Genomic DNA, 27,382 nt, shown 5'->3' on the forward strand with positions numbered 1-27,382 from the left:
TCTGGAATGGATGTTCTCAGATGATTTGGCATTCCTAGGTCAGCTCCTGAAAGCAGAGAGGGAAACAGTATGTGTGTGTGTGTGTGTGTGTGTGTGTGTGTGTGTGTGTGTGTGTGTGTATGTGTGTGTGTATGTGTGTGTATGTGTGTGTGTGTGTGTGTGTGTGTGTGTGTGTGTGTGTGTTTGTACACTCACTTGTGCATGCAGAGTCTCACACAGACTTGGGCGTGGAACATAGTTAGGAATAGGGATGGGTTGTGGCTCACATCTTTGGAGCTTCTGCCACACCACAAAGGAGAAGTAGAGTCACCATCCATCACCTTTTCTGGATGGAGTTAACCAAAGCACAAAGCCACATTATCTAGGCGGGCGGGGGTGGTAGTGGTGGTGGTGGAGTGGTGGTGGGGTGGTGGTGGGGTGGTGGTGGTGGTGGGGGGCATATCCTCTGAGTGTGCCAGTCTCTTTCCTTGTGAGTGCATTTGTAGCTGAGTATGTCAGAGCTTCCCAGCTACATCTTCAGTACATGTTTACCTGTTTGTTTTTGTCTCTTTACAGATTTTCCTTTGTATGCCAGTCCTCTAAATGTCATTGTCCCTCAGAGCTTGGCTTGCTACTTCTCTTCTCTCTATCAAGACCCTTCACTGGTTGGTCACATCCATATAGCAGTCAGTATGGCTATTACTTATGCACTTGATATAGTCAAAAGCCCAAGAAACAGTGGGCTGTGACTTTGAGTTTATACAGTCTTTACTTCTGGTCGGAGCTCTAGATCTGCATCTACTGCCTTCCAAACACTCCCCTTTGGCCGATACACATTCATCTCTTTAAAAAACTGATCACTTGGGCCAGGCATGATGATAACCTTGAATCCCAGCACTAGGTGTTGCATGAATCTTAAATGGTCTTATTAATAAAATCAAACCTGAGGCCAGTTATTGGGGCGCATGCTGGAAGATCAGAGAAGCAGAACAAGCCACAGCTACCTCACCTCGCCAGTTCCTCAGCTGATCCTGTTTCCTCAGGCTGGAAGCCTCTGAGTCCTCATCCAGATGAATCTCAGCTGAACTGTGCTGCTCAAAGCCTAAAAGCTTAACCAGCCAGAAGCTTCTAGTTTCTGGTCTTCACACCTTATATCTTATATCTTTCTGCTTTCTGTCATCACTTCCTGGGATTAAAGGCGTGAATCACCATGCCTGGCTGTATCCAGTGTGGCTTTAAACTCAGAGATCCAGAGGGATTTTTGCCTCTGGAATGCTAGGATTAAAGGTGTGAGTCCCAGCATTTTCTAGCCTCTGTATCTAGTGGCTGTCTGTTCTCTGACCCCAGATCAGTTTATTAGGGTACACAATATTTTGGGGAACACAATACCACCACAACTAGGAAAGTAGAGACAGGTGGATATTTGGAAGCCAGCCTAGTCATATAGTGAGTTCCTGGCCAGTCTAAGCTACACTGTAAGGCCTTGTCTCAAAAACAAACAAAGAACCCCCAACAGCCTTATTAACCTACTCTCACATTCGTTCATCACAATTTTATGTAGCACCCTTGTGACATTTCTAATGTTTCTTCTCCAGACCTGCAGGTTAAATGGAAGTTCTATATATATATATATATATATATATTGGTTCTTTTTTTTTTTTTTTTTTTTTAGTTTCTCTGTAGCCTGTCTAGGTTGTTTTGGAACTCGCTCTATAGACCAGGCCTGGAACTCATAGAGAGAGATCCACCTGTCTCTGCCTCCCGAGTGCTAGAATTAAAGGTGAGCGCCACTGTCACCAGGCTGGAGTGAAGATTCTTAAAGCTGGTTAGGTGTGCTCTGGGGAGTCTGGGCCAGACCTAGAGAGCCAGAACTAACCAGAGAAATTAAGAACAGAAAACAACTGGCATCTACTGGGCCAAGTCCAAGCTTCTTATTAGAACCTTCAAGATCCATCCTGACTTGGCTTTTCTTATTTATTCTCCAGTTTCTCTGGATCACAGGCATCAGCCTCCCTCTTCCAGCTCCAGGGCTACAGGTTTGTCTGTGATTCAGTATGTCTCTTGTGCTGTTCCGTACACATCTAACTCCTTCTTCCGAGAGAGTTGTACCCATTGGTGTTTGTTTGCTCAGTGAAGGCTAGCTTATTCTTCTAGATTAAACCCTACCTTCCTCTACTGTGGCAGGTGCAATGAATCATTCTGATGTCTTCTGTATGTCACTTGTGACATACATTCATTTTTTTCTTGAGGCTATGTTGACTGCACTGGTCTTGACTTCGTGAGCTCAAGGCACACTTCCACATCAGCCTCCTGAGCATCTGGGACTAAGGTATGTGACACCACACCCAGCTTTATATCTCAATTACTTTAGTTGCTACACTACCTGTTTGTTTACTTACCTGCTTGCAGTCAACTGTGAACTCCATGAGCTTAGAGGCTGTTTTTGACTCAACATTTATAACTCTGGCATCTAACATGATAGCCAGCACATATGCAGGTACACTTTATATATTTGTTGGGGTAATCAATGAATGGAATGAATAAAATTAGAATAAGTTGTTTCTTTGAGAGAAAGCAAAATTTTTAGTGTCCCTGTCCATGAAGACTCAACATCTATAGTATTGAATGGAAGAGAATCAATTATTACCTGTAGAAACTTGGGCAGATTAGCCAAACTGTTGCTAATACCTGGTTCCTTTGTCCCTCTTGGAGTTATAGAATCCACAATGAAATTGAATGGTCACTGAACAGTGAAGGAAAATTTTAATTTTGGTGATGAGTAGGAATGGACGATAAATTTGCAAAGTGGCTGCTCCAATGGTTCGGGTCAGGAGCCATCGAGTAAAAGAAACAAGGGAAAGATAAGCTAATGAAGGACAGGAGGAACCCTGTCTTCCTGGGGGGGTGGACAGAGATTTTCCAGGAATCCAGATGCCCTTATTTTCATTCCTTCTATGGTTCTTTCTGGATGGTGCTGAGAGGTGTCATTCAGCACGTAGTCAGGATCTTAAGGAAGTTAGAAGTCATGGGGCGGTCACTCTAGAATACATCTTAGATCAGACTGGTTTTAGTTAGCCACCTGAAGAGGGACTTCTGGCCACCAGGCATCCTGTCTTCAAAGATAAGATTAGGTAGGGCAGGGCAGAAATTTTGTTAGTTCAAGTGGGCAGAGTGAGACAAGGATTAGGTAACTAAAGTAGTCATTGGTCCAGAGGCACACTGCCAAAGGCCTGAGGTTTAAGGAAGAGAGTCTGAGTTAGGCAGGGAGGAAGAAATGCTGGACTCTCAACCCGGTCGAGTGGACCTCATCCACGCTTTCCTCCCACTCTGACAGGCCTCTGACTCTCAGCTGAACTCAGCTGGAAGTGGTATTCCTGGTGAGCACTGTACTTAAGTCTAAGGCTTGGAATCCCAGGGCAGAGAGAAGGACCAAGAATGGATCTGGGTAGCAGGTCTCTGTGAGTTCAAGTCCAGGCTGGTCTACATAGAGTTCCAGGTCAGCCAGAGCTATACAGTGAAACCTCTGCCTCAAAACAAAACAAAACAAACAAAACAAACCAAACATCTCTGACTGGTAGGAGGGCGGACTGAGAAGCTGCGCGGAGAGATGCCATGGTTCTGTGAGCCAACTATTTATGACATTACTTTGCTCACTGTGAATGACATTTCTAGACCTTATTTTTTTTTTGTATATTTAGGTATTTGTATATGAAGCTTATGAAACTTGGTGAATTAGTAGGGCTAAGGTAGGAAAATGATATGTTTTTAAAAGACTTCCAAGTAATTCTGGTTGGCCCCAGGTTTTGAGACCCACTCATAAAGTTTACATCCTTGGGGCCTGGAGAGACGGCTCAGTAGGTAGAAGCGTATACTGCTCTTGCAGAATTCTGGCCCCAACATCCATTTCAGACAACTCACAGACGCTGTAGTACCACCTCCAGGGAGTTCCAACAACTCTGACCTCAACTATACTCCCCCTCCCCCCACCACCAACCCGAAGAATCCTTTTAAAAGGGGTCCAGAGAAACAAAAATGCCAACTTGACAACTCCCTTAGGTGACAGGGGAGGGTTTGGCTTGAAACCGGAATGTATTTTGTAACTTGTTGACGGGGAATTGAGGCTCCAAAGACGGAGTGGCAGATGACCAATTACAATAACAGTGAGTCCCAGGAAAGGAGGGACCATGGCCATGCTGCTTTCAGTTTGGTGTTCTTTCCCAGGAATACATTTGGTAATGGTGTTCATGACAAAACCTTGGGAACAGCTGTTCTCATTTCTCACTCTGATAAGGTAGGTGGTCTCCTTGAAGCTCCTGACTGAAAAAAAACCCCACAAAAAACCAGACCCTGAATTTGCCTAGAGAGGAGGTGATCGACGCCCCTTCCCCAAACCTTGCCTCTCACCCTTCTTGGACCCTATTTGGGATTTCAGGTTGTCAATACTGTTCTTCTCTGAGGGGTGTCAGGGCAGTAGTTGGGGTTTAGGGGTAGCTGGGGAGGGGCTGGAGGACAAATGAAGAGGGTCACCGTGGGAAGGGCTCACTGGAGAGTTCAGCTTGGTCTTTCCCTGGCCAGCACCAGGCTGGGGCCAGCTCAGGGCCTGGTATCCCCATCTCAGGTGGTGGTCAGCCTTCCTCCTCACCCCAACAGCTGCCACCACAGCTAAAGCTCTGTGTGTATCACAGACCACATACCTATCCTGTGTCATCTGGAAACCCCCATTTCCATGAAGTCGGCTAGACAGACTTGCATTTCCTGAAGCCAGAGACCTTTCCCCTTCCTCATCCTATGCAACAGGTCTGGATTGGGTAGAACCTTAGAGGTCACCCATTCATTTTACAGATGAGGAAATCTAGGCTAGAGAGGGCAAAGGCCACGGGAGCTCTAGCACAGCAGTCCATTCGACTCCCTGCCAGTCCATCCAGTTTTGAATACATACTTCTAAACACGCTCCAGCCCACCACTATTGTAACCATTCACATCGGACTTCTGGCAGTCAGTTAACATTCCTTTGGTTCCTTAATCATGCTTGGGTTTGCCTACCATTCCTGCTTTGCTCTAGTCTGTGTGTCACTGTTGTGCCAGATGTGAGGGGTGTGTGCCTAAGGCAATCTAGTACCTGTAATCTGTTTACCTGTGGCGGTCATGGGGTACACACACAGGTTGCTGCTTGCTTTCATCCGGTGAAGGATGGTGGTCAAGCCCCAGATCCCCTCCATAGCTATATTTGTTCAGTGCACAAGTGTCCACGCGAGCTTAATGCAACTATGATTCTGTATAGTTTATGTACACTGTGTGGATACATATCTCTTCTCATGCTGAAGGTTGAGTGTCTGCTGACCCTCCCATGTCGACTGGGACGTGTGACAACACTGTCAAAAGCGCGTGAGTTCGCCTAGACTGCATGTTTAAAGGCTGACGAGAATCTGTCTTTGCTTTTTTTGTTCTAGAATTAAGGAAAGATGCATCTCGCGATGCTCCCGGGGGCTTGTCTCCTAGCCAAGCTGGCTCCTCAGCGGTGGGGGTCCCAGTCACGTTCTGCGATGCCCTGGCACGCCTCCCGAAAGGGCGTGGCCTTGAGGCCCCGCCCGCGCCCGGGGTGGGAGGACCTTCTTTTCAGCGCAGAAACAGTGGGAGCCTGGCGGGCGCCGCCAGCCGGACTCCGCCCATCCGAGGCTCTCGCTCGCTCATGGGTTGGCTCCGTGGTGACGTCGTGAGGTTCACAGACAGTTCTCCGAGCGCCAGGCGCGCGGGAGGTATTGTACTTCTCCCCGGCTTTGTTCCATCGTCTGCTCACCTGGCGCTAGGTGCGTCCTGGCCGTGCAACCCGGAGCGGGTGCCAGCAGCCACTGCCGCCGCCGCCGCCGCCATGGTGTCCCCGGTCACTGTGGTGAGTGCGCGAGCCGCGGCCGGAGCCCCCCCGGGCCTGGGGCGAGTCAGCGGCAAGCCGGGCCGCCGTGGGAGCCGAGGAAACTGGTACCCCTCCGGGGGAAGCGGCGGCTGTCACGGTTCCCTGCTCCTCACTCACGCAGCACCACTCCTCCGCGCGCCCCCATTCTGCCCGCAGGAGGGAGGAAAACATTGTGCACGTGACTCGGAAGCGTGACTTTGTTGATCGATGTGTGTCTGGAGCGGGTCTGCGGGTCTTGGCCTGGGAGTGGACGCAGCAGGCCTCAGGGTTCTGCGTGGTGGGACCTCAGAGAAGCGTTCGAGTGTATGTGTGTGTGTGTGGGGGGGCGGGGGGTGTCGGGGCAGACCTCTTGGGAATCCTGCCCCAAGTTGGTTTCCTCGTCTTCTTGTCGGTGGCGCAGGAGGCGATGTCTCAGTCTAAGCAGCGCTGCTGTTAAGGCACTAGGTGACAGTGGACCGCTCTCTATTGGCTTGACCTCCTTTTCAGACTTTCAACTCTAACCTTTGGCTTGTGTCCCCACCCTTATCAGGCTGACTTCTCTGTCATGATTTCACCACCTACTGCCAGTTTCTTGTAGAAATATGGGCCTGAGGGATGAGGGGAGAGAGCAAAGTTGATGTTTCGGAGGGTCTGGCAGGTGGAGCTGGTCATCGCCTCACTCTGGCTATCCCTGATAAGGGAGTCTCCATGGGAAGGGAGTGTCAACTTTGCTCTCATCTCTCACCTCTGGCAGAATAAGAGCAGGCTTATTTCTCTACCCTTCCCCAGTGGCATCAGGTACCTGGTAGCCTGGGAATCTGAGTGTGTCCTCAGAGTCCTGTGTGGAACAGCTTGCTCACCCAGCCAGAGCACTTTAGGTGGAGTTTGGGGTCTGTAGGGAACCCTAACTGCTCCAATTCACCCTCAGAAACTGTGAACTAGCAACCCAAGAGAAGGAGCTTCAGGAGAGGGTAGAACATCTGCGAACTCTCCTCCCCCATCTCGGACTGTGCCTGCAGTGGCCTTGAGTAAAACCTTTCTTTAGCTGCCCTCCCCCTAATCCAGCTGAGACCCAGTCAGCTGCGCCAACTTCCCCCTCTCAGTTCCCCATCTCCTCCCAGCCTGTCTGCTGGCTCCAGATCAGAAGCTGGGACAAGAAACCCTCCCCACCCCCCTTCCTGTCTCTGGTGCCTCAAGTTGCTCTTGTTCTCTGGGAAAAGAAATGGCCAACACCCCCTTTCCCCAGCCCTGGAAATCTTTGGTGTTTCAAGCACTGTTTATTGCTCCCAACACAAATCTGTTTCTCTTCCCAGCATCCCTAGCACCTCTCTTTGTCCTTGATGTTACCTTTAGTCTAACACAGGTAGAGTGGGAGCTGAGGGTCAGGCTGGGCAGGACTGAAAGCCTGTGAGGTGGAGGTACCACCACTTTCTACATTCCTGGCACTCACCTCGTGTTGCTGGGGCTCTAAAGCTGGGATCATGAGTTGGTCAGTCAGTGTGTTTCTGTGGTTTTCCTCTGACTTTACTCCAGTTCCAGACAGCTGGGAGCTGACCCTGACAGGGAGAGGTGCTAAGGGATCCATCCCTCTAGGAGGGGGAAGGGAGGAAGCCAGAAGGGACCAGCACTAAGTTGCAGAAGGGAATATCCTAATATTTACTGTTGGTGCAGTGAATGACTCTTCTGGCCTAGTCCCAGGACCAAGAGTGGACGAGAGAGACAGGACAGTGGGACCCTTGCCTGTCCCGGTAAACTGAGCCTCAGGGTGATAATGGCTTTGTTCACATCCTGCTGGCAGGTTGGAGCTGGACAGGCTAGGTTTCTCTGTCAGTCCTCCTTGTTATGAGTGGTAGAGGGCTAGTGTATTCACTGTAGCCTTGGGGGAAGGTACTGGGGTTTACAAACCACCATGGGCTTCTGTGCCCCAGCCTCTGAGTGCTGCCCTATCCTGTCTCTTCCAGGTGAAGAGTGAGGGGCCCAAACTGGTGCCCTTCTTTAAGGCCACCTGCGTGTATTTTGTGCTCTGGCTGCCCTCATCCAGCCCATCATGGGTCAGTGCCCTTATCAAGTGCCTGCCCATCTTCTGCCTCTGGCTTTTCCTTCTGGCCCATGGCTTCAGGTTCCTGCTGGCCCACCCCAGTGCCTCCCTCATCTTTGTGGGGCTCGTCTTCTCTGCTGTGGGTGATGCCTTCCTCATCTGGCAAGACCACGGCTACTTTGAGTATGGTCAGTGTTACAGGAGTTGCCTGGGAGGGTGCCTGGGGCTGGAGGAAAGAGGGTCCTGGGGTTGGGATAGGGGAAGGCATTGGAAGAAGGGACAGGGAGTTGGAGGGTTTCTGAGGCTGGGGACTTTGGTCTTCTGTTGGAGGAGGACCAGTTCTCTAAGGGAGAGTGTGAGAGGGTGAGTTTAAAACTACAGGTCTCCCCACCCCTCTTAGTCCTAGAGCCAAAGCTGCTGGGTCCTCCTCAGTCCTGTTCTCTTGCACACAAGTACTCATCCGTCACCACGCCTGCCTTTAGCGTTCTTTGTCCCCTCTCACTTCCAGGTCTCCTGATGTTTGCTGGGACACACATACTGTATGCCTCGGCCTTTGGCATGCGGCCACTGGCTCTCCGGACAGGTTTGGTGATTGGAGTGCTGTCAGGCCTGTGCTATGCTCTACTCTACCCAGGGTTGTCAGGTGCCTTCACCTACTTGGTAGGGGTCTATGTGGCCCTTATCAGCTTCATGGGCTGGAGAGCTATGGCAGGGTTGCGGCTGGTTGGGGCAGCCTGGCGATGGACGGAGCTGGCGGCTGGCAGTGGGGCACTGCTCTTCATCATCTCAGACCTGACCATCGCCGTCAACAAGTTCCGCTTTCCTGTGCCCTACTCTCGGGCGCTCATCATGTCCACATACTATGCTGCTCAGATGCTCATCGCCCTGTCGGCTGTCGAGAGCCGAGAGCCGGTGGAAGCCTATAGACTGAGCAAGGCCGACTGAACGGACTGGGGTCTGCTCACCTTTTTCCTGGGGCCGGGGCCCAGACTTAGGGAGTGTGCAGGAGCTGGATCACCAGGCACCTCCTGAGAAAGTGGCAGGCTTGAAGGGGTAAGCGGGAGGAGCTCCCAGGAAAGCTGAGAGCTTGAAGAGGCAGCCTTACATCCCTCGCCTAAGGCAGAGTAGACCTGTCCGCGTCCCATCAGGACTGTCAAAGCCCTCCTGGAAGACGATGGTGCTTTTTGACTTTTTTTTTTTTTTTTTTTTTTTGCTAGATGGAAGAGTATGACTATCTCTTATGCCCAGGACCAATGGCAATGCCAGGCTCATCTTTTTCCACCTTTTCTCTCCCAAGATGACCCAGGACCAGGGCTTGAACCTCCTTCCCCAGGCTCCCCGTTGGGAAGATTGGTTGAAGGTAGTCTTGTTTTCCTTTGTCTAGCTTTGCTACTTCCACAATCTCAATCTTCAAGTGGTGAATGTCCATCTGTCTATGAGAAGTAATAGAGGGAACTTCCTTGGTTTGGAAGCTTGAGGGGGCCAAGGTTTCAGATTGATCCTGTTTCACAGGCCAGCCCAGAGCTCAGGCCTCATACCGTCACCTTCAGAATATCCCCAGGGCTAGGGTGAACCATGCCAAAGGAAGGGGCTGGTCTCCAGCTATATGTCTCTGTCTTGCTGTCTGTAAAAGACTTAAAGGGGTGGGCCTCAGAGAGCTCCTGAGGGGTGCTTAACCTGGTCAGAGCTGGGGGCCCTCCCCTGGCACACTAACAATGCTTTCTTCCTGCCCCAGGAGTGAGTTCTGAATGACACTTTGGGGTCTTAAGATCTGAGGCACAGTCAATGCAAGGGGAGTAAGGATGGGGTAACTCCACCCTCTACTGCCCACGTGAAAAATAAAACAGAATAAAAACCCAAGGGTCATTGGCTTCCTAACTTATCTGCCTGTGTGGCACGTGCCTGTCCTGGACCCGGAGTGGAGGCATGGTGCCAGGAGCCCTGGTTGTCCTCACAGCCTGGGTCACAGTTGTCTTGGCTCAGGCCTCTTGGCACCTAGCTGGCTCCCTGGCTGTGCTGACACTTCAGTGGGTCTCACTTCCCTGGTCAGTGTGTGTGTGTGTGTGTGTGTGTGTGTGTGTGTGTGTGTGTGTGGTTATAGTTCAAGAGGGTGGGGGTGGGTGGGTAGTGACTTGCCACTGTCTGTGTTTGTCCTTGGCATAGTCTCCTGTGTACAGGTGCTTAGCAGTCTTGGTAACCCTTTATGCAGTTGCTGCATTACCCTCCCCTGCCCCCAGCCCAGCCCTGCTGCTTCTCTAAATGATGCAGACTTCTAGTCTAGCCTGTCCTCCTTGGACTCTGGGTTCAGTTGAGCAGCCGGGAGGAACCTCTGGATGCTCTTAACCTCTGAGCCATCTCTCCAGCCCCAAAGCAAATATTTATTAGTGCTCATGAAAGATCTGAAATTGCTGGATTTAGAGTCACTACATAGGAACTGAGAACTGGTCCCTATGTCTCCCAAGCTGGAATTAGCTGTGTGTGGGATCAAAAGCTGCCATCTAGTCAGACCTGGTATTTTCCAGGAATTGTGTTAGCTGCTTCCTCATCACCCAGTAGGTGAGAAAACAAGAGAGGTGGCTAGACAGTGGTGGCATCAGGGCTCCAATCCATGTTCCTAAAACCAATGAGAGTCACTGTCAGGGATCTCTGGTTGTGGAGTGGAAGCTGGATCCCCCACCTCCATCCCTGCACCCTCCTGGCTTAGTGCTGACACAGTTCAGCAGCTGTTCTGGAAGCATTATCTTCTTAGTGCTTAGTTGAGCACCTGGGAGACGGAGCAGCGGGGCACCAACTATCCCCTAAGGAAAGACATCTCTAACTGGCTGAATAAAGATCTGTAGCTATGGAGACCACAACCATGGAGGGGCATCACCACAGAGAATTTGAGGGAGTGATAGAGTGTGAAGTGTGGGAGATAGGGAATGGGGTGCCTGGCCTGCTAGGATATCAACATGAGGATTGGGAGAAGCTTGGGAGGAACTTGAACAACAAAGCATGGCAGGTTGGCTTCCCATTGGAGGGGCCACACTGCTAGCCATTAGCCATGAAGACGGTAGATTGGGTGGCAAGGAGTAAAGTATTGCCATAAACATGTTCATCACAAGCAAAAGCAAGCAGGCTTGTGAGAGGAGTGGTCTGCTTTACACTTCCCCGTGTTTGGGCCTCTCTTCTGCCCTTACCCTAGACCGGTGATTTTCAACAGCATTGCATATCAAAGCCACTCAAGAAAATTTGGAAACATACAGATTTCTTCCAGAACCCTGCTGGATAAATTGTGGTGGGCCAGTCTGGTTTAAACCTGATGACCAGTAGGTTTTTAAAAGGTGGGTCTCAGTCCATCAGTATATGCTGTCAGAGTTTAGCAAGGGATTATGAGCTTTTCATATCTGTAGAGGCCAGGAACATTATATAAGACATTGATAAGATGGGAGAATATTTGTACCACTTGATAGCAGATCAAATGAAAAACACCCTCAGCCAATTGAAGAGAGTGATTAATGGATTGGACCCCTGCCCTTTGACAAGATGGGTGTGTCCTCCCTGCAGGCCATGCCTGGTGGTGTTCTCACCATAGACAGTGAGCACGCAGCTGCTGTGGTCCTTGCCTAGCCCATTCTTCAGTGCAGTATTCACGACTGTCCTTCAGCGTGCAGGTGGGGATGACCAGGGTACACACAGTGCTGCTGAAGTTGTGCCAGAACTTGGAATTGACAGTGATGTTGACATCACCCTTGTAGATAGTCACCATGAGCCATGGGTTCCCAAGGAAGTGCCAGTGATGGTGTAGTCCTGGCCACTGATCACAGTGGATCAGAAAGTGGGGTGCATAGTGCCAGTCCTGCTGATACAATTTCAGCATGGTGTTCAGGTCCTCCTCCTCCCTCCCTCCCTCCCTCCCTCCCTCCCTCCCTCCCTCCTTCCCTCCCTCCCTCCCTCCCTTCATTCCTTGAGAGAGTCTCACTATACAGCCTGACCTGGAGCTTTTGTAGACCAGGCTGTCCTCAAACTCACAGAAATCCACCTGCCTCTGTCTCCTAAGTGCTGGGACTAAAGGTGTGTGCTATCGAATATACACAGTTCTTAAGGACTTTTGTGCACTCTCAATGCCCCTCCCCACTCCAGGGTTTGACTAGCTGAAGCAGTCTCACAGGTTTTAATGCTTTCCTAGACTGGGGGAATCTAGATGCCTTTTTCATACCTGCTTCTTGGATCCTGGTATTCTCAGCTCTTTCCCTGGCATGGAACTCTTCCTCCAGACTTCCCCTATGTCAAGTCAGCATTTAGGTTGTCCTTTTTGCCCCATTAAACCCTCATTTCCAGCTTCCTGATGTTATCTCTGTCTCTTCAGACTTTACCACTGTTTTCCAGAGTTCCAGCCCTTAATCTTCCCTCTCTCTATAGCAGGCTTCCAATTGGCTCTGTAATCTTCCTCTCCCTCACTGTTATCTGGGCCCCTAAGGGCACCTTCCCATCTCCATATCAGTCACATCACTGAAAGCACCCACCAGATTACATCTCTGCTGAGTTAGTTTCTCAAAGGGCCCTAAGTGACCATGCACTTGTTGCTGAAGACACGCTTGGCTGCAGTGAACCAGCATGTGACATAGTGGGCCTCACCATCGTCTTGGACATCAGGATGTGGTTCCAGGTCAGAGTCACTCACGTGTGGGCAAACAGCCACAGGTTTGCAGGAGGTCTGGAGAAATCCGGAAGAATCGGAAGTTGGTTAGCTACCCTGGGGAGAGAAGTTGTGCCTTCACCCTAGCCTCCCCACCCACCTGCCCAGACTGTTGGAAGATGGAACCATACCACACTTTCCTTCTGTGAGGGGTAGGCAGCAGATGTCCTGGAGTCAGAAAAACCTGTTTGTGAAGTGTCATCTTGCCGTTTAATAGCTTGTGACCTTTGGCAAGTTACATGTCTTTTATGAATACCTGTTGCCTCATTATTAGAGACTAACAAATGGATGCTTGTTTTTACAGGATTAAGGGATAAGGTAGCCACCATATAGTTAATAGTCAATAAAGGTTCATCTTTTTCTGTTTCTGGGCTGTTCAGACCTCAGTGGTCACTCCAGTCTTTAGTAGATTCCTCTGCATTGGTAGCTCCTGCCCTTCACCCATCCACTTCTTTCCTTGCAGATTGTACTCTGCTTATGTTTCATATCTCATCAGATATGACCAGCCACAGAATCTGAAACAAGGGCTGTGTTCTAGGTCAATGTCTCCTGGGCTCCAGGACTCTGAGATAAAAGGGTAAAACCAAACCAAACCAAAACCAAAAAAAAAATCCTCTCTACCAGTCAAGGGCTGATAAAGCCTTGGTTTGTGGTGTCAAAGTAGGCCTCCCTGTCCACTCGCTGGCAAAGGTTGTGTCCTAGATTGGTAAGTGACAGTGGGGAATTACCTTTGGTGGAGTGTGCAAGGATAGCTGCAGAAGGTCTCTGCCACCACCTGTACCTGCCCCAAGCACACAGGAAGTATGTGATACCTCCCAGAGGCTGCTGCCCACTGTCTGCATGTACTACAAGCATGTGATGATATGTAAGGACAGCAGCCCCCTCCGGGCCTCTTACTGTACCTACCACAAGCATGTAGACACCATAGCGTGCGCCTCTAAACTCATTCTGGAGCAAGATCCAACACACTTCTTAGTTGGAACACTTGGTGCTGCTACCGAGGAATGGGATAGTTTTTGACCTTGGTGGTGGTTTTCCAGCCCTTGATTGTAATGCTGTCTTTCTGCCAGGTCACAGCAGGTAGTGCTGAGCCTTGGGTGGTAATAAGAGACAGCATAGTCAGTCACCAGGGAAGTATTTGGAAGAAGGCTCTTCTCATTATCAAATAGTCTCCTAGGCTCCAGGGACCTAGTGAGTGGCAGAACTACTCAGGGACAATAGTGCCTACAACACCCAGCTTGTTGCAGGGGGCAGTGTGGGGAGCAGAATCAGGGACAACCCAGAGAAGGCTGCATAGATGCAGAGGGCTGTCCCAGCACCCACCACTGTCTGGCTCTAGCTAGGTACTGAGGTCAAACTTGGGGACAGATTGGGTGGAAGGGCATGGATTGCTCTTCAGCTTTGAGCCTCCCCTCCAGAGCCTTTCCCAACCCCTTTAGTGGCTGTGGTGCATACAGGCCATACAAAGACGTCTGGCTGTCCTGGAACACTGGGAAACATTTACATTTTCATTTGTGTCTCCCAGCAAGTAAGATCTTGGAAGGCAGGTCCTGCATCTTACTTGCTTCTATATGCTTTACACCTCCAATGACACATAGAGATATTAATTCAGCACAGTGTTTGTTTCATATTTTTTCAAGCAAGGGGATCCCAGAGATTACCCTTGTCTTTGACCAGGCATAAGAAGTATGGATGAGTTTTTCTTGATCAGAACATCACCACATCTTTCTCTGTGGGATGAAACCTCAGGGGAAAGGTTTGGAGCTGGGGTGTTGGCCCTGAACCTATATATAGTTCTGTGTCCTCACCTGGTGGTGGTGTCTTGTGGGCCCTCATCTAGCTCCACAGGGTCTCCAACCCCAGCCTCACTGACATCTCGGATATGGAAGAAGCATTTCTGCTTCTTGGTGAGGGTCCCTGCTGTGTAGTGGGTATCAGAGTTGGGATCTTTCATGTACTTGCTCTACTGTTTGCTGCCTTCAGCTCTCATCTCAAGGATGTAGCTGGATGGTGGGTCCCTTCTACAGGCTCACACCAGCCAAGGGAGATGCTTGAGTTGCAGGAATCAGACATTCTTGGGCCCTGTACCTGGCCTGGAGTTTTCTAGGATAGCACAGATATCTAGTTGATCTCCGAATTCATCCATCCCAACCCCATGCCTAGTTCCCACATTCAGTATGCCTGAATCCTAGTTTTCACCACTTCTACAGCAGCTCCCACAGCAAACACTCTTTTTTTAAAAAAAGATTTATTTATTTATTTATTTATTTATTTGTTTGTTTGTTTTATTATGTATACAGTATATATGCCTGCAGGCCAGAGGAGGGCACCAGATCTCATTACAGATGGTTGTGAGCCACCATGTGGTTGCTGGGAATTGAACTCAGGACCTCTGGAAGAGCAGTCAGTACTCTTAACCTCTGAGCCATCTCTCCAGCCTCCCCGGACACTCTTAATATATAATTTATTTAAAAATTTTTTTTCAAGACAGGGTTTCTCTGTGTAGTTTTGGTGCCTGTCTTTGATCTCACTCTGTAGACCAGGCTGGCCTCGAACTCACAGAGATCCACCTGCCTCTGCCTTCTGAGTGCTGGGATTAAAGGCGTGCATCACCACTGTCCAGCGTGCCAATTTATTTTACCAGCTCAGTTTCAGTATCCTCAAAATTCAACACACCCCACACACTCAACTCTTCTACATTCAAAACCCAGATTTAATCTAGCCATTTCCACCACATCCACTTAAAAGCAGTATTCCCACCTCACGTCCTCAACTCAAGGCCTCCTAAGTATCCATCCAGTATCCTCACTCAATCCCAACACACCTACTCACCCCCGTAACAAGAGACAGCAAAACTTGATAAAAACCCTACCCACCCGCCTTCTCACTGTCCCAGATGCTCAGTTTATATTTGCTGGCTTTCGCTTGAGTGTGAATCCTGCTCCTCTATGAGGACATTCTCTCTTAAAGCGGCTCGTTCCACTAATGTGTTGGACTTGGCCTCATTCTAACAGGATCCTTGGCCACCACTGAACTGATTAGCATGCTGGGATGTCCTAGGGTGGCCTTATTATACACAGCTCTAACTGGGGATTACATTCTGTGTCCTCCATCTAGAATATACTCTGTATGTGAGGTGGGAAGATGAGGGGTCATGAGGCTAGGGGCATCTATGAGATAAGAGACCATGGAGCGGGACACTACAGAAGAGGAGATAACGAGATGTTGAAACTCCTCAAGGAGCTTGAGGAGGGAGTATGATTACTCGCAAGACTTTCTTTACCCCACCCCCTCCTGACTTAGAACCTCCGTTCCGAGCACCTCACCCTGGATGGGGTTCTTGTTGACTGGCACCCACAGATTATTGCCTTTCTTTCTCCACTCGACAAGGTAGCCAAGCACTGCCCTGCCCCATCCTGGGCAGGGATTTTCTATGTGATGGTCACCAATTCCCTGGTCACATTAGCCACTGGAGGCTGAGAGGCAAGGCCAGGGGGTTCTGTAGGTAACAGAGAGAGAGAGAGAGAAAGTAAAGAAGGGAGCATGTAGATAGTTCCCTATCTCCTCTTGACTTCTGTCCCTGTTTAAAACACCTTAAACCTATGATTGTTAACGCTGGTTAATCATTAAAGGGGCAATGTGTGGAAACCCACCACCACCAATTAGTGTCTGGGTCCTAATTCAAAATTTCCTAATTGGATTTTCTTGTGGGTAGAGGGAGGCATGAGCATTTACTAAAGCCCGAATGGTTTTGTGTGCAAGATGTGGGCAGTACACGTTCTCCACCTCCTGCAACGCTGGTGCCACAGTTCTCAGTCTCGACACACTGACACCTGGAAATCAGTTGGGAGGGGTGCAGCCAGTAATGAATCAAGAGTCATAATTAAAATGCTGGTGCTGCCAAGAGTTTTCTTTGGCAAAGCGAAAGTGGCTTCAAGCTTATCCCTAAGTTGGTGTCATGTACCATCAGCTTCCAAAACGATCTCTGGAGTGAAGAAAGAAGTGGAGTTGGTCCTTGTAATGACATTTGCGCTTCATCTGCAATCAGAATGCCCGACAGAACACTGTGGATGAGCCTGTGGTATTCCCTGCAGAGCAGCATACCTCAGTGGCCAACGGCCCCTATCATGACCACTAGGTGCACCCATTAACATGCAGCAATCTCTCAACTATTGGATTTGCTGTAAAGACTTTCTCAACTCACTTGGGTTACTACCACTCCCTGAACAGAATACAGAATGTGTAAGTTTCCTCCTCTTTTGCTTGGGTGGTGAAGTTGGCCACTTTGACATCTATCTCTTGTCTGCATCCAGTACTTCCACTGCGAACTGTTTTGCAGGCGGGCCTTCCATTTCCTGTGCACTCAGTTAACCAAGAGCTCCAGGAACTGCACTGGGCCTTGGCAAGGCTTTGGACGGTCTAGAGAAAGACAACAGCTTCACAAATGGGGTTTTGAACAAAGGGACAGAAGGGCATCTCACTGAGCAGAGGTCTGGCTAGCCTGGGGCATAACTCTGAATTTTCTGGATCCTCCCTTACCCTGTGTCCAGCACTCCTAAGATATGCCTAGGGAGTTTGATCCTTGCCTCTCTGAACCTCCTGCCTACCTAGAAATCGGTGCTCTGCAGCCCCTGGCAACCCCTGTTTAGCTGCCATTCACACCACAACCCTCTCTCAGACAAGTTCTCTCCCTTTCCTGAGGCTGCAGAGTACCTCTGCTTTCTAGTGTTACTGTTGTCTTGGGTTACAGTTAACTTATCTGTCTACTAGTTTTACTCGTTTGGGTATACTGCATCTGTGAGTCCCCAACATCAAGAACACAGGGGTGGTAAACTGAATGAGAATGCAAACCTTCCCATGCCCCAGTTTTGTGGCACGATAGTGTGTGTGTGTGATGGATATTGAAGGTCACAAGGCTGGCTTCTCATCATGTTCAAACCAATCTAAAATCCCCTTCCTACTCCAACTCCAGCTTTCTATTTTCATTTTACCCCAACCCTCTGCCCTCCCATCTCATTGTTTTACTCCCCACCCCAGTGTTCTTTGCAACCGGCCTAACCTCTGCTCCTCAGTCCCACCCCTCTTTCACCTCCTTACCTCCAACCTCATTATTGTTTAGTCCACAGCAACACTCAAGTGACTACTGGAAGATGTGCTATGTGCTGTGCACTCGGCTGTGCATTTGAGAAGCATTAGAAACAGATGCTAGGGTAAAGTGCTACCCTGCTCCTGGTGGGAAACTGAGGCTTAGAGAGGTCTACTTGACCAAGGCTGCTTAAGAAATTAGGCAGGCCAGGCGATGGTGGCGCACGCCTTTAATCCCAGCACTTAGGAGGCAGAGCCAGGTGGATCTCTGTGAGTTTGAGGCCAGCCTGGGCCACAGAGCAGAGTGAGTTCCAGGACAGGCACCAAAACTACACAGAGAAACCTCGAACAAACAAACAAACAACAACAACAACAAAAGAAATTAGGCAGTCAGCTTTTGGTCACAAAGCTAGTATTCAATCCCATTCCTGGTCAAAACTCAGTGTCTAGGGCCTCCTTGCTAGTCACACACTCTGACTACTGGCCAGCTGATGCTCTCAGACAACCTGGTGACTGTGCCCTTACCTAGCACATTGAGATGCACACAGTAGCAGTTGCTGTGTGACTGTCATTCTTGAGCTTGAGCAGGACTAAGTTGATGTCTTTATGTATACAATCAGAGATGGTGAGCAGATCCTGGTCTTCTCTGTGCTCCATGGACACATGCTCCTACTTGGTCACCTACGTAACATCTTGTATCAGGTCACTTTGGGCAATAGCCTTGCTTGTAAGCCATGTAGCCCACTTTCATGGTCATAGGGCAGCTAGTGTTTCCAGATGGATGAGTCAATAGAAGGAGATCTACAGGGCAAGGCATCAGGGGATGGGGAGGAACTGGTGGCAATGGGGTGTGGGCTATGAGCATATGAGCTGGCCCAGCATCTTTGAACCTTTCTATTTTCCAGAGGGCCTTACATGCAATGGATACTTGAGCTTACCTTGGGGTGAACAGATGTGGATACACATTTCCACAGAGAATGTCACAGAGCTAAAAACTAGCAATTTTTTTGTCCATGATTACACAGCTGATAATACCCAGTGTATGTTAACTTCAGGTTAGTAACTATTATTTCATTTTCACACTTGCCTCCCTCACTAGAAGATGGTTCTCTTTTCAGTACCCATCACAGAGCCTTGCCAAGAGGGGATGGATGGATGGATGGATGGATGGATGGATGGATGGATGGATGGACGGACGGACGGACAGACACATGGGGGCTGTTGTGACATGAATTCCACCCCTCCAGCTCTTTCTGAACCACTCATAGTGATATGAGTGATATGACATGTGATATGAGCCTCTGTACGAAGCTCCTGCTTGGGCAGAGAACTCGCCACTGTTGCCGAGTCTGGCATCTTTGATCTTAAGTGTCTAGGTCAGGCCACCCTCATGGCCTGAGATCTCCTACTTGTCCCCCCTCTTCAGCTCATTGCTGTTGAACTTCGGCATGAAATCAAGTCTCTTTCTTGGCATGGCAGGTCTCCAGCACCCTGTCTGTCACTGTCACATCTCTAGTTCCACTTGTTCCATGAACTTCTGTGGCTCATCTGAGCAGAGAGCAGGGAGGTGGACCGTGAAGGAGACTGCAGACACAGGGCTCACTGACCTCCTGTGGCCCACAGCTGGGGAAGCACCCTTCCTTTCATCCCACTTGCTAACCGCCGTCTGCTCTGGAGTCTCAGCTTGGGACAGTCACGTGGTCTCTCCTCCAGGAATATTAACAGCATTAAAAAACTTAGGTAGTATTAGAGATCTGATAGGCACTATTATAGCTAATTTTCACATGTTGATTATTCTAATTCTTATCTAGGTAGGTTCTATTATGATTTTTCCATTTCACAGAGAGAGAAACTAGGGCAAAGAAATAAGACAACTTGCTGTAAATCACACATCCATAAGTAGCAGAAGCTGGGACATGGACCCCAGCAGTCTAACTCCAGAGTCTGTCCTCTTAACTACTATGCTACACTGCCCCATGACACTATTTCATAATCTCTAAGGAATATCTATTCCTTATAGCACATGTTTCCTTTTTATACTAACACCCATCCCCATGTAGTCCTTTCATGCATAGACAACAGTCCTCTCTCTAATATGGCCATAGACTCTTCAAGGCCATATGAGCCTCTGTACGAGTCTCTGTATGAGCACCCTGACAGGCCTTTTGGGCCTAGATGCTTACTTTCATATGCCTACTTTCCAGCATGGTGAACTGTGCACTTACCTTAGTCACTTTTCTATGGCTTATAAAAGAAGGTACTTATTTGGGAATTACAGTTTCAGAGGGTTAGCTACCATAAGTATCATGGCAGGAAGCATGGCACTGGAGGCAGTAGCTGAAACCGTACATCTTGAGACATAACTACAAGGCAGAGAGAGCTTACTGGAGATGGCATGGGCTTCTGAAACCCCAGTCTGTCACCAATGACACACCTCCTCCAATAAGACCACACCTCCTAATCCTTCCCAAACAGTTCTGCTAACTCGGGACCAAGTATTCAAATATATCGGCCTATGGGGGAGGACATTCTCATTCTCAAGCTAGCACAGCACTCATCCAGTTGTCTCCCACAGTCAGGATGTAGACACTGGCATTGCTCATGTTTATGTTGGTAATAACCAGCATGTACTTGGTGCCCACCTTTCTCATATGCTCCTTTCCCAGGGAATATTGGATCCTGAAAAGCTCAGGGTTCTGCTTCATAGAACAGATGGGGAAGGCAATGATGGGGCTTAGGAAGAGACCTCTGAGCTCCTCATTGCCCAGTCAGCATGACTGACTCTGGAGAGTGCATGCTCATCTCTCTAAACATACCCAGACCCCGTAAATCTCTCTAGCTTCATCATCCAGCTTGGTGAGACCCAAAGTCTTCCCATAAGGCCCACATTCTTTTTAATAATTAATTAATTAATTAATTTTACATCCGACCACAGTTTCCCCTCCCTCCTCTCCTATTCCCTCTGCCCTCCTCTTCTGTTTCTGTCAAAAAGGGGCAGGCCTCCCATGGGGTATCAGCAAACCAAGTCACCATAAGCACCTCCCCTTTTATTTACGCTGGGCAAGGCAATCCAATATGAGGAATAGGTTCCCAAGAGCCAACCAAAGCATTGGGGACAGCCCCTGCTCCCATTGTTAGGAGTCCCACAAATAGACCAAGCTACACAACTATTACATATATGTAGAGGAAGGCCCACATTCTTAATGTGTACGAACCCATTAGATACTTAGATTTCAGTGACCTTCAGGGTTATTTACTTTAGGCTTTCTGTTTGAAGGTGGGTAGACTAACATGGAAAGAGGAAAGTGACTGTTTCACATCAAAATGGAAATGGTAGAATATCTAGGAACAAAGTCTAGGAACCGGCCTCTTTCAATGTTCTCAGAAGGTGTCCTCTTTATTGGCTAGAAGAGAGGACCTGGCTTATATCTAATGAGAGGGTCTGAGAAGGCAGAAGGTGCAGCAGCCATGGTGAGCCAGGGTAGTACCTGGCTACGTGCTCCCCACCTTGTTTCATATCATTTCAGTATTGGGGTCCTTCAGCTCTACAATGCAGTCAAAGAAATGGTGGTGTCAACTTTGGTCTCCATGTCTTCTGGTGCCTTTAGAATCCAAATGACCCGAGAGATTGTTTCAACACAATGCAAGGATCAGAGGCATTTGTCTAGGCTGTGCCCACCATCCTGGAGGCAACTCCTTAAGGGTCCACGCTCATTCGGTAACACCCCATGCCTCACCAAGTTCACTGATCAACTGGAAGATAGAAGAGTAGGATTGTAGGAGATGAGGAAGGAACTGCCAGTCACAGAATAGTCATTATGTGCCTGGGCTGAGGACAGACACTATAATTATATGGTCAGTGTTTAGCAAGAGTTTGCCAAATGAGCAAATAAATGACAACCAAAAAACAAATACAAGAGAGAAATATAATTTTTGCTGATGTAGAAACTGAAACTCGGAGAGATACCTAAGACAGTAGAAGTGAGATTTGAACCCAGGACTGCCCGAATCCAAATGCATGCAACTGGGAAGGTGAAGTGAGTAAAGGTAGGAGGGTGATAGGTTTTCTCTCTGCATTTGTGGTAGGCAGCAGGGGAGAAGTCCAGGTCTGAGGCCCAAGCCCCTGCTCTCTGCTGGGCACTGCCCTCCCTCACCCCCTCCCCACTTCTGCTTTCCTCTATGCCTTTGAGCTTTTTGAGCAGCTCTTCCAGGTCAGGGAAAACTTACTCCAGTCTGTCTTGGGTACCTCAAGCAAACTCCCAGAATCCTTCTCTTCTGTCACCCTCTGCTTCTTTTTTTTGGGGGGGGGGGGGTCAGGGAGCCCTAGATTGCTAGAGGGCGACTAAGATTGTTACTCACTGTCTCCTTCTGCACCAACCCCGAGATACCCCTCCACACTCGGTGGGTTCTTGAACTCGGGACTCTGGCAAAGCCTTTGAGAGGCTTCAGCTGGATGGGGAGAAGACTGCATCCTGGGCAGGGAACCCCTTCCCCTAACCTTCCATCTTCTTCCACAGCTTCTTGACCTAGTTTTCCTTGATCTGAGGACAGAAAGAGGGCACAGTCAGACATTCAGATACCTGGTTCCTAGGAGAAAAAGCCAGGAGGAGACAGGCTTGCCCACTGTTACCAGCAGGGATGGTGCAATGGCATCTATGTGCTCATTGCTTGCAACACACCTGTTCTTGTCTGAATCATCTGAGGTCAGCTGCTCCAGATGGATCAGAGTCAGACCATTGTGTGTGTGTGTGTGTGTGTGTGTGTGTGTGTGTGTGTGTGTGTGTGTGTGTAAGGGGGGGCAAGAGGTTTTCTATGAGATGGGAAAAGAGAGTTTTTAGAGGAGAGGAAAGGGAGCTGAGTGTTGAGGTTGTGTGTGAAAAACTGGGCAAGCAGCATGGATATAGGCATCGACTGCCCAATTCTATAGCAACATTGTCAGCTTCTCCATCAGACCCTCCCTTGGCTATGAGCTCCTAAAGGGCATGGACCTCCTGAGTTGGAATTTATATTCCATTTTCCTGCAGTGGGAAATTTAATGCAATTTCATTTAATGCAATTTATTTGTTCACCTCAGGCACTAGCCTGGACTCTTGAGGGAACAGGAGTGAATAAAACCATCCTGGTTCTTATTTGCATCGTGTTCACAGTGAGGCGGGCTTTCAGTGAGCTTGCTGAATGGCAGGCCATGTGTGAGGGGTACCCTGGAGGAGACTCTGGGACAGCTTGTGTGTGGGCAGAAGATCCAAAGACCAGGCTTTGGGAAAAGAAACCAGCTTCTTTTGAGGGAGGGAGGCAGAACTTTGCCTTTCACAGTGGGAAGTGGGGAAGGACCTTAGTCATTATAGGGTCTCCCAGTGACCCATCCCTGCTTTTCATCTGCCTCTGGAAGCCAGAAATTGCAGCCAGGCAGCACTTTTCTTGAAGTGATCCAGAGCGATACCTTAAGGATGATTGGTCCCTGATAAGGCTCTTCTGGAGGGTTCAGGACCTCCGGGCCTCACCCCTACCCTATGTCTCCCAGCATGATCTCACTCCATCCTTTATGGTCCCTCTTTGATGTCCTCACTATGCAGCTATCTGCTTCCTGAGTCCCCAGTTTGATCAGCTACTCCTTTGGCCTTCCTCTGCTGGCGTAACCCTGCCTTCTGGCTTGGCCCTAGTTGTCGCCTTGCCCTGCAGATAATTTTGGGCCCTTGCAGATAATTTTGGGCCCTTGCTTGCTCTAGCAACATCTCAGTCCCCAAGGCCTTTCCCATCCTGGTGTCCCTTCTCCCACCTCTGTTTTGGGATTGCATGGTGGCTGAGGCCTGTAGTCGGCCCTGGCAGGGGGTCAGGAGGGGTGCGTGAGGGATGGGAGGTGTCTAGGCCTCTACCTCCTTGGTGTCTAGCCTCATCTTCAGCGTGTGTTCCCTGTAGATTTTGTCATAGAAGATCTTAGCTATTTCCCCCTTCCCCTCTTCCAGACATGGTGAGTTTGAGGTTTCCCTGCACCAGGGCTCCCTGAACACTGCTTTACTCCCTATGGTGGAAATGTGCCATGTTTTACTTCACAGCCTGTAGGTTGGAAGCACTGTCCAGTCCTTGCCTCCTCCTGGAGAGCTAGGGTTCAGCCTGGAGCAGGGAGGAATACAATACTCTGCTTGTGTACTGGGGGACACCATGGAAGAGGCTGAAGAAAAAAGAGGACTAGGGGAGACACAGGGAGAGGCATACTCTCAGGAGAGATGATGGGATGCGGTTTCTCAGGGAGACTTCCCCAGGCAGGGTGTGGGAACTCCAGGTCCGGTGGAGAATGACACTGTGCTGGACGACTTCCTTGTCACTACTTCCTGTTGGCCAAGCGAGAGGAATGGAAAGGCTCTGGGTGGGAGTTCATCCAGGGACTGAGGGTCACATTTGCTTGAATGGGTGGAGCCTGGAAAGCAAGGGCGGTGAGAGACAGAACAGGAAATCATCTGTGGCTGGAGTTGATCGTTATCAAATTCTGCCAAATTTCAGCCACTAGGGGGAGCTAACACCTCTTCACCACTCAGTGGTCAAGGATCTTTGTAGGGCCACTTTGAATCTTACATGGATGTATAAAAGGAGACTTCCCTTTTAGAATGGATATCTGTCTGTCTGACTATCCATCTCTAATCTAGCTATCTAATCTATCTCTGTCTGTCTGACTATCCATCTTTAATTTAGCTATCTAATCTACCTGTCTGTCTGTCTATCTATCTATCTATCTATCTATCATCTATCCATCTCTAACTTATCTATCTATCTATCTATCTATCTATCTATCTATCTATCTATCTATCATCTATCTATCTATCTATCATCTATCTATCTATCTATCAATCATCTATCTATCAATCTATCAATCACCTATCTATCTATCATCTATCTATCTATCTATCTATCTTTCATCTATCCCTTCTCTTGAGCTTCTCTCCTGGGAGTTCTGGTCCCCTAGTATAAGGTACTTGTACCTGCTTCTCCGTGGGAGGGTTGTAGTTTAGCTGAACTCTGTCCTAGATTTTCTCAGCCAGTTTGTGGGTTCAGTATTAGTTTTCTTGGAAGTAGTGATTCCAAGAGGGTGAGGGATGGGATACATTGCCAGTCCAGAGGGGCTGTCTGTGGATTTCATTTGAACTGAAAGAGCACATCCCACTTCACCCCCTTCCTGCTTTGTTTTCTTGTGACGATGGGAAGTGAACCCAGGGCCTTGTATCTGCTAGGCCAGTGCTCTAGTCTATCACAGTGGTATAACTACAGAAGGTCTTCATGGCTGATGAGTTATCATGAATAATAATTGCTCTGCTTTACAAAGCCCTTCCCCTGTGCCCTGGCTGGAGGGAGGCACATATCAGAGGTGATGTGTTAATCCTCAGGGCAGCCAGTGAAGTAGGTGCTTTTGGTATCTGCACTCTGGCTGAGATGGAAACATTTTGTTAAGAAGCTCTCATGCCTTGATTTTAAATAGCAACTAGAGGTCTAAACAGGCGGTGTGGAGGCTGTACTTTGCCTGCAGATGTCTTTTTTTTGACCTCCACGCTGTGTAAACAAAGTAGCCGTCCATGAACAAGGAAAGATGTCACGTGTGAATTTTGATTGCTACTTAGTGGGAGGTGAGCCACAGCTGTCTCTTTAGAAGGGTGTCCTTCCAAGGGTCCCCCCCACTTTACCCCCACATTAGCGTTTCCCCATTCCCTGCCTGAACTCTGCTGGTCAGTCCTGTCAACCCTGGCTGCACACCAGAATCCCTGAGGAGCTTAAAAAACATTCCCGATTTAATGGTCTGGGAGAGACTCAGGCATGGCTAGCTTTTCCAGCCCCACCCCTATGTCGAGATGACTCTAATTCACAGCTAGGGCTGAGAATCATGACTGTAAACCATTTTGCAATTTTTTGGTCTAGACTTGAGTCCTGGCTGCTTTACTTCAAGGCTCTGTCTCACTGGCCAGAGTGGTGTGGTGTTTATCTCATGACCTTGTACACAGATGACTTAGAGAGACTCTGTCCTCCTGGGACCTTGAAGGTAGCTATAATTGCAGTGGGGGAAAGATAGTCGATGCCTTGGCCTCCTGGTGTCTTTTAACAGCTTCCACCAGAGACTCAGCTGAAACAGTCTGCCCTGTTCTGAGACCCCTTCTCAGTTTTCAGTCGCTGCTGCTGTCTCCTTCACTGATTGCTCAGGGCATTTGTTTATGTGCTTGTCTTACCTCTGCCAGTGGCCAGGTCTCCCATTTCTTAAGTGGACCAGGACTAGCATTGCTCAATGTAGATAAGGTGTCTACCTTCCTACAAGAGTGACATTCATGCAACCAGTTTGCCCCTGGCTCTCAATGTCTTAGTCAGTTCAAGAGTTTATCAACCTTTTACACACCTGCTACTGGGGCCCACTACTGCTACTTTTTTTTTTTTTTAACCTCCATAATGTGTAAACAAAGTAGCCATCCATGAACAAGGAAAGATGTCACGTGTGAATTTTGATTGCTACTTAGTGGGAGGTGAGCCACAGCTGTCCTTTCAAGGGTCCCCCTACTATACCCCCATATTTGTGTTTCCCCATTCCCTGCCTGAACTCTGCTGGTCAGAGTGCTGTTTACACATCGTGGAGGTTAAAAAAAAAAAAGTAGCAGTAGTGGGATTCGTATTTTTCCTAATCTCTTTTCCCAGATTTCCCCATCCAGCTCAAGCCTTGGATTAGAAGCACAGGTTGGGAGGAGGTTGCTGCTGGTATTGGGGTCTCCTGAAGGGCCAACTCATGGCAAAGACTGAGGCCACCCATGGATGGGTACAGAAGAAGAAAGGCTTTCCTGATATCCCTTCTTACTCCCTCACCCATTCACTGCCTCCCGCCATCTTGGTTGTCCGAGAGGTGGAGCTGGAGAACACCACAGACACATATTCCGGTGCCGTCTGCTGGTGGTAAGTGGTCATGGGCACTCATCTGTGTGGACCACGGAGAGGGTGAGGCCACTGAAGATAAGGGGTAGAAGGGATATTTGGAGGTGGTGTGAGTGCATGGGATGTGTCTATAGACACAAGAGGTGGGGATGCGCAACAGAGGAGAGCAGTCGGGCAATGGACCTTTACTCTCTGGCCTCTCTTTTCTTTACACTCCATTTTCTTTTCCCTGAATGGACTAGGGGGCCTGTTCCTTCACCCAGCAACACAAACAGTCCCAGGTTCCTGGAGAGGAAGGAACTGGGGCTTAAACTTACCCAGATAACTGAGTAGGGCTCACAGGGAGCTAGGATACCTGTTGAGAGGTACATGGGAGAGGAAGACAGTGCTGGGCGTTTCATCAGGAGGAAATGAAGTCAAGCCAAAGGAGGGATTTCTGACTATGCTGTTCTGAGGAGGTAGGCCTTTCAAGGAAGCTGATTAGCATTTTTTCTGGGCCCTAGGGACTTGAGGTCTTTGGAATGGTGAGATAGGTGACTGTGTTTCCACAGCTCTGTTTTCTTTTGTCACAGGACAAAGGCAGAGGCTTAGCTTTTATTTCTTATACTTTTTTTTAAACCAGTAGTTTACTATATTAACAACTTCAGATGCCATAAACATTTTCTTCCCACCTCCCAGCAATCTGGGGTTCCCACTGAAGCCCTTCCATTCAGACATGGATAGGGGTATGTGGCCTTCGCATTGTACATGTCAGGTGGCCTGCCAAACACAGTTCTGCCCCTGCTTTCTCTTTGTGCCTTGGAGATCTCTGTATACT

General features: G+C 48.9%; 2 protein-coding genes across 2 annotated transcripts; one reads left to right on the forward strand and one right to left on the reverse strand.

Annotated features, from left to right (window-relative positions):
- The first annotated feature begins 5,627 nt into the window (after nt 1-5,627).
- On the forward strand, nt 5,628-9,090 carry Tmem86a (transmembrane protein 86A). Its single transcript, XM_036181725.1, has 3 exons — nt 5,628-5,869; nt 7,831-8,095; nt 8,416-9,090. Exons 1-3 carry the CDS (start codon nt 5,669-5,671, stop codon nt 8,850-8,852), a joined length of 903 nt encoding a protein of 300 aa, XP_036037618.1. The 5' UTR covers nt 5,628-5,668; the 3' UTR covers nt 8,853-9,090.
- A 1,453-nt stretch (nt 9,091-10,543) lies between these two features.
- Nucleotides 10,544-26,598, reverse strand: Igsf22 (immunoglobulin superfamily member 22). Its single transcript, XM_036204456.1, is given in 26 exon segments — nt 10,544-10,671; nt 11,477-11,532; nt 11,534-11,781; nt 12,460-12,545; nt 12,548-12,565; nt 12,686-12,753; nt 13,314-13,366; nt 13,492-13,594; nt 13,596-13,648; nt 13,713-13,773; nt 14,394-14,604; nt 14,607-14,688; nt 15,598-15,671; nt 15,912-15,989; nt 15,992-16,084; nt 16,915-17,004; nt 18,201-18,365; nt 18,368-18,434; nt 18,989-19,132; nt 20,220-20,366; nt 21,178-21,233; nt 21,236-21,295; nt 21,898-22,001; nt 22,169-22,211; nt 22,291-22,378; nt 26,500-26,598. Coding segments are annotated over 26 exon segments (2,475 nt in total).
- Between the last annotated feature and the right edge of the window lie 784 nt (nt 26,599-27,382).

This window comes from Onychomys torridus, chromosome 1 (genome assembly GCF_903995425.1).
Source record: "Onychomys torridus chromosome 1, mOncTor1.1, whole genome shotgun sequence".
NCBI classification, from domain to species: domain Eukaryota; kingdom Metazoa; phylum Chordata; class Mammalia; order Rodentia; family Cricetidae; genus Onychomys; species Onychomys torridus.

Coding starts and splice junctions, on each gene's coding strand:
- Tmem86a (XM_036181725.1), top strand. CDS start 5,669: ATGGGTTGGCTCCGTGGTGACGTCGTGAGGTTCACAGACAGTTCTCCG. Junction 5,870..7,830: donor TGGTGTCCCCGGTCACTGTG/GTGAGTGCGCGA, acceptor TGTCTCTTCCAG/GTGAAGAGTGAGGGGCCCAA. Junction 8,096..8,415: donor CCACGGCTACTTTGAGTATG/GTCAGTGTTACA, acceptor TCTCACTTCCAG/GTCTCCTGATGTTTGCTGGG.